At 36.5% G+C, this 6872-nt stretch overlaps 1 protein-coding gene across 1 annotated transcript in view; it reads right to left on the reverse strand.

Annotated features, from left to right (window-relative positions):
- Positions 1-4194: 4194 nt before the first annotated feature.
- LOC106942638 (uncharacterized) overlaps positions 4195-6872 on the reverse strand; it is a 13605-nt gene continuing 10927 nt past the window's right edge. The window contains exons 5-6 of the mRNA XM_015025965.1: positions 4550-4655; positions 4195-4270 (exon numbers count right to left, since the gene is read on the reverse strand). Coding sequence (XP_014881451.1) covers positions 4195-4270; positions 4550-4655 — 182 coding nt within the window. The remainder of the gene's footprint in view (positions 4271-4549; positions 4656-6872) is intronic.

Raw genomic sequence — 6872 nt, forward strand, 5'->3', positions numbered from 1 at the left:
TTTATTGTTTAATCAGATATAAATGGTAGAACATGTCAGAACCAGTAAACAGAATCTGATCTTTTCAGTTCAATTTAATTGTTTAAAGTTTAATTTGCTCAAAGGAACAAAGTCAGTTTCTAAACTCAGTAGCTGAACCTGAAACATGAAAAACACAATTTAGAAGCTCGTTTTGTCCACATGGTGGCGCTCTAAGCTCTGACTAAAAGCTGCTCAACAGTGAAAGTTAGTTTTTCTCCTCCTTTCTGTCTTTATTCAGTTCTGATGTGAAAACACAGATTTAAAATGTTTCCTTTAATGAAATGTGTTTATTTCTGATTATTAAATATTGATCTGATCAGTTGATCAGCAGCTTCATCCTGATGCTTCACTCAGTGATCTTCACTTCACTTTACATGAAACAGAATCAAGAAACAACATGAAATAGTTTAGTAACTTTTCTGGTTTTAATGGATTTTTAATGCATTGATTTAGGATCTTTTATCAGATTCTATGTTTCTACTTCCTGTTTATTTAAAGATCCAACTGAGAGAAAAGTTTGAAAAATACAGAAAACAAAGAGCAACAAGCAACAGTGGATTGTTTATTATCAATATACAGAAATTATTATTGAAAATAGTCTAAATGTTGATGTGATCAGTAAATCAACAATCCAATTAGGACTAAAGACAAACAACTGTGATTTAACAGAGATAAGTTCTAAACTTGAGTAAAACATAGATTTGTGCTGATTGGAAGGAATAAATAATTTAATGTTGGATTTATAATTAAAAATAAACATATAAATGAGTGAATGAAATAAAATTTGCTTGAAATCTCATTTAATCAGAACAAATCTTTTCATATTTACTGCAATTCCTGGAAGAAGAATTAATATTTTCATTCTGAAATTCCTGTATTTTCTATATTCCTCATTGTTTTTACTGTATCTATTCTACTGTGTTTAGATCTGGGAATAAAATCTACTCTGCAGCCAATAATCACATTTCTGAAAAGAGCAACAGGATGTTTAATACAGTAAAATTAAATCAACACATATTTTACAAAATCATGTACATTAAAATTTCCATTGAAAGTAAACCCACAAGATAAAGTTCAGACATGATTAACTATGCAAAAATATTTAAGAATAATTTGCAGAAAGAGAAGGAGGCACAATGTTAGGGTAGATATGAACAATAAAAATAAAATAACATTGAGACACATGAACATCAACCTGTGGAGGGACTTTGTGAAACAGTATAAATATATAAAACTATATAATCAAAGATGTATAAATATATCTTTATTTTAAATAGTTATGGAGGAAATAAAGAAACAAAAATATTACGGCATAGTTTTAGATTATATACATATATACATGTTTTATATTGAAGAATAAAAACAGTGTAACCTTCTCACTTTTTTTTGAACAAATTCAATAGATAAAATTATTGATTCTTAAGCTGCAAAACGGTTTTTTGTGCATAAATGTTTAATAAATGTGTTTCTGCTTCTTTAAATTGATTTGTTCAAAATACTGAAATTAACTTTCACTGCATCAAGATATCAACTGTAACAGCTGCAGAAACCAAACTGAGGTCAACTGGATCAGTGACCCCAACCTGGTCCTCAAAGTCCTGCAGCTTTAGGACATAAATGATCCAGTGATTAAAACTCCTGCAGAACCTGATGGGCTGCAGAGGAAATAATACAATTATTACAATCATTAGAGCTGAAGGTCACATTTAAATCATGGAGGACGCTGGACCCTGAGGATGAAGGTTGGGGATCTGAACTGGAACAACCAAAACCCTCGCTGTGGGTCTGGTGATCTGTTCATCTTCTGCTTCATTAAATAAAGACAAAGAACCAACCCAGTAACCAGTGGAACCATCAGAACGGCTCCAACAATCAGTCCAACATGTTTGTTTCTGCTTCCATCTTCTTTTCTTCCCTCCGTGTTTTCTTTCAAACAGAATCAGAGCTGAAGGTCAGAATCCATTTCTCTTCATCTGCTGCTCTCAGACCAGCTGCTTCTGCAGCAGCTTTACAAACACAAACATCTGGGCTGACAGGTTCACTGCAGAACCAGAACCACATCTGGCCTTAAAGGGATATTCCCCCTAGATTAGCCACAGAGACTCTGGAGACATTTTACCTTTAAGAAGATTCACTGATTGAACATTAAACCACTTTATGCAGCTTCCTTCTTTCACTGGAACATAGAAACCATGAAAACTCACCAGTAGGAGGCGCCACATCCAGGAAGACGGTCCAGATGGGGTCAGAGGTCAAAGTGCGTCTCTTCCTGCCGGTTGCTTCTCTCTGGAAAACCCGACACTCGTATGTTCCCGTGTCGTTGGTCGTCACGTTGCTCAGAAGCAAAGACACGTCTCCGTCCTCCATCCGTCTGTCCTGCAGCTCCACCCGCTTCCTAAAAGATGGATGCTGGTTCTCTGGGTCCGGCTGCTCGTCTCTGAACAGGAGGACATATTCTGGTTCCAGGTCCGGTCGGGTCCACTGCACAACCACAGCAGGTTTGTTGTTGGGGAGTCGGCATGGCAGAGAGACGTTGTTCTGTCCAGGAACAGCTGAGATGTTTTTATGAACTACAGAGAAACAGAGCAGAAAGGTCAGAGGTCAGAGTGACCCGGTCCACTTCCAGCAGCAGCAGAGACCAAGGAGAGACACTGGACTCTGACCTGGACTGGATCAATGGATCTGGACTTTAAAACAAGAATTGTTTCAAACTATCTAACAAGGACTCATGTTATTTTTATTAATGTATTTCATTCAGCTATTCAAACTTTTCTGTTAGTTTAAATCTTTTTACGATTTAATTATTTGAATTTTAAGTTCTCTTAAATCTTGTAGAGTTAAACTGTTTCTGCTTGAGTTTCTACTTCCTGTCCTGCTGAAGAAACATCATGATTTACATTCAGTAGCATCACTGCACACTTTTCATGTAACAACGTAGGAACATTGATGACAAAGGTCCGGTCCTTTAACATGACTCACTTTCACTGCAACTCTTAATAACCCTTTCGAGACTGAATTCTCACTTTGACAGAACGACCCTATTACATCTCCGGTTTCACATTTGCCACAATCATCCATTCATTCTTTTCTAATAAACCTCATAAAAAACTTAGAGGTCTTAATGGGTGAACTTCATTTCAAATCAAATCAAATCAAATCAAATTTTATTTGTATAGCACATTTCAGCAGCAAGGCATTTCAAAGTGCTTTACATAGTTAAAATAAAAACAGCATGTGACATTGAATAAACAATGATAAAGAGAAAGAGATTTTGAAAACATTAAAACACGCACCCCTTTTAGGACTTAAACATTGTGTAACTGGGCCTTTAACCCTCTGGGACTTTAGTCAAAAACACAGTTTGACAAGGACTCCAACCTCCAGGTTTTTAGTTGAAACACGTCAACTGGGACTCCAAACCCTGTAGGACTTTAGTTAAATGTCATTTAACTGGGACGTTTTCGAGGGGGGCTTTACATCATTAAAACGGAAACGGTGAGAAAGAGAAATAAAAAGAAATTAAAAAGTAAAGATAAAAACATTAAAGACATTTTTCAAGAAGAAGAAGAAGAAAAATAGATTAAAAAGGTAAAAACATAAAAACATCAAAGATATCAAAACCCACACTCTAACCCTAATTTTGCAATAAGCAACTCTAAACAGGTGGGTTTTAAGTTTAAAAGCACCCAGTGTTTCAGCTGTTTTATAGTTTTCTGGACGTTTGTTTCTGCCGTTACTATTTTCAGCGCTGCGTTAACTTTGCAGAAAAGCCCGACTGCATTTTAAATTGACAATTTAGCACCTGAACAAGCATGAAAACTTCTTCAGAAACATTATTTCATTTAACCAGAATTTCATTCAGTATTTTTGGTTTTAATCAATAAATTAAAAGTTCAGTAGATAAATTCCTAGCATAACAATATCTGAAGCAAATGACTATAGAGACTAACCTGTATCTGCTAATGCAGGTCCCGATGTAAGGAAAAGAACCGTGAAAAACAAGAAAGCGTCCATGGTGACAAATGTCTTCAGAGGAGGATTAGAAACTGAGCCACAAATCAATATGATGGGCATTTATAGCCAAAGGAGGAAGAGAAACTTAAAAGGCGTGTCAGTCGCCCTTTAAGTTGATCGTCCCTCTTTTCTAAGACTTCCCACTTCGACACCATACCGTCATTTAACAGTAGGGGGCGCCATCACAACATTCAATCCAGAGCGCCATGACTTCCCTTTACTACCAGTGTTGTGACTGAAAGATTTTGCGCAATGTTGTTGAATTAACAACTTATTGACGTGTGAATTAGAGAAATCTGGTAATAAATTTAATTTACCAACAGATTTTTATTCCTTATTTCCTTAATGTAATGAACAGATTAAGCTGACTAGAGACATTTTTTTCTTCTAACAAAAATACCTGAAACTTTAATCCTGAATGTAAAAAAAACAACAAATTACAACTGGTTATAATTAATATTTATAACGCCTGATGTATTATTTAAATGTTACCGAGGAAAAACGGAGAACTCACCTCGCTTTGAGCTGAAGCTGAAACTGACGTAGAGACAGATCCAACTTTCGGTTCTTGTAGTTTAAAGCCACACCCACATTACGACTGGAGAGGATGATGATCAGTGCTGAAGAGCACAGAGGAAGTTAAAAATTCTTAACGTGTCAGCGGGTATTACAGGTGTTTCAAACAACATTCCTAACAACAAAAGCTGTACATCTTTACCGTTTTTCCTGACAGCTTTCATGCAGTCATCAACTAAAACTGAACATTTTCACAACAGCTACCTAAACCTACTAAATAGTGGCCAAAATCACACCTTTTGTTTGCTAAAGGCACGACCTGTACCAAATCATTTAAAATGTGCAACAAAAGCAAATATTTCCTCCAAAAAGAAAAGTTTACAACCAGGAGAGTGAAATCTTCTAATTAATTGTTAAACAACAGAAACATTATGGCTTGACAGCGAAGGCTGGAAGTTTTCAAGGTGAAGCAAACAGACAACTGGACAGAGAATTAAAGCATAAAAGTTCATTATTTCTAGATCAGTAGTTCTTAACCTTTTTTGAGGTACTGATACTGATCTGGGAAGGTGAACCAGGCAGGTTCTGCTCCAGAGAGGACTGTTCATATCATATGTATGAGTCTGACTCATACATTTGTTTGACTTCTGTTGACATGGATTCAGACTTCTGCTGTGATATGAACAGCCCAACACTTCCATCACCCAATTGTGTTCAGAAACACAGTTTGTCAAATCCTCCTGGCAGACATTAAGGCCAAGATCACAATGGACACAGCAGAAGAATTTTAATATAGAAAACATTTATATTTACTAAGTTAAGCAAATTGTGTCTCCAGAATTAAGATCTAATTTTGAGTTGAAAGAACCGGCCTCCTTTCACAGTCATGAGTTTGTGGTCACAAGTAAGTCAGTTTGTGAGTTTGTGGTCACAAACTCACAAACTAGATTGTGTTTCTAGTTTGTGAGTCACAAACTCACAAACTGACTCACTTGTGACCACAAACTCACAAACTCCCGGTCAAAAAGATGTTCTCTTTAACTCATGGTTCACTTCTCTTTATTTAACAGCCTTTATGTGTGAACACACCGTAAGAGCTATAAACATACAAATAAGTCAGTTTGTCAGTTTGTGAGTTTGTGACCACAAACTCACAAACTGACTCACTTGTGACCACAAACTCACTTTGTGAGTTTGTGGTCACAAACTCACACAAAGTGGTCACAAGTGGTCACAAGTGAGTCAGTTTGTGAGTTTGTGAGTTTGTGGTCACAAACTCACAAACTAGATTGTGTTTCTACTCACTTTGTGAGTTTGTGAGTGAGTTTGTGACCACAAACTCACTCACTTTAGTTTATCTGCTCACTTCAGTTTATCTGCAGTCGGATCATGAGATTAGAGAAGCAGCTCTCATATTGACCTCTGCAATGAAATATAACATCAGGAGATCCTTGATCCTGGAGACCATCTAGTGTTGCTTCCCCAAAGTAAAACTTATCTGCCATCTTTAGCATCAGACAACAGCCTCCTTTCCTTAACAACAAACAAATGACCAGACCATCCGAGTTCCCTGATCCATCACAATCAGGGATTCACACCTATTGTCCAATCAAGTCTCTCTTCTCTGACCAGAGCCTATAACAGGAAGCCAGATCCACTGTTGGTCAGACAGACTGACAGACTCCTTGACTCTGTATTTCTGTTCTCACCTTGCAAGGTTTTAATAAATTTCTTATTTCTTCTCATCCAGACTCTTGTTAAAGAAATTTCTTCCATGACAGCCATGTTGGAGCAGCTCAGCTACATCAGCTCTGATTGGTTCTGGTTTTGGTTTCCCTCTGGGTTTGTCACTGGAGGATCTTTCTTCTTACATTTTTTACTTTCGGACAGTTGTAGTGTTGCGCAACCATGACAACAATGTATTGTTTTTAAGACTGGGAAATTTTAAACGACCTTTACTTGTATATTTCTGCTCAAATAGAATCCAACAGAAATTTAATTTTATTAAATTTAATTAAATATTTGTTGTTTTTTTTATCAGCAGCTTCCTGGGATGTTTTTGGTTTTCTGGGTTCTTAGTTCAGATTATTTCTGTCTGGTTTCTGGTTTAATTTAGTTCAGTCATTTTCTAGTTTATGTTCAGTCTTTGTGCTCAGTAGTTCATTATTAGATTAATTTTCCTATTTTCCTTGTTTGTGTTCTCTTTCTCTCTACAGAGGAGAAGCAAAAGCTGATGAGGTGGAGCAGCAGAGCCTGATGATGTCATCCAGTGTTTCAGTTAAGTTTTTTCTCTGATATCTGATTACTTTGCTTGTCATGAA

This window comes from Poecilia latipinna, unplaced genomic scaffold (assembly GCF_001443285.1).
Source record: "Poecilia latipinna isolate Pla-1442-1.1 unplaced genomic scaffold, P_latipinna-1.0 Scaffold4436, whole genome shotgun sequence".
Classification (NCBI taxonomy): Eukaryota; Metazoa; Chordata; class Actinopteri; order Cyprinodontiformes; family Poeciliidae; genus Poecilia; species Poecilia latipinna.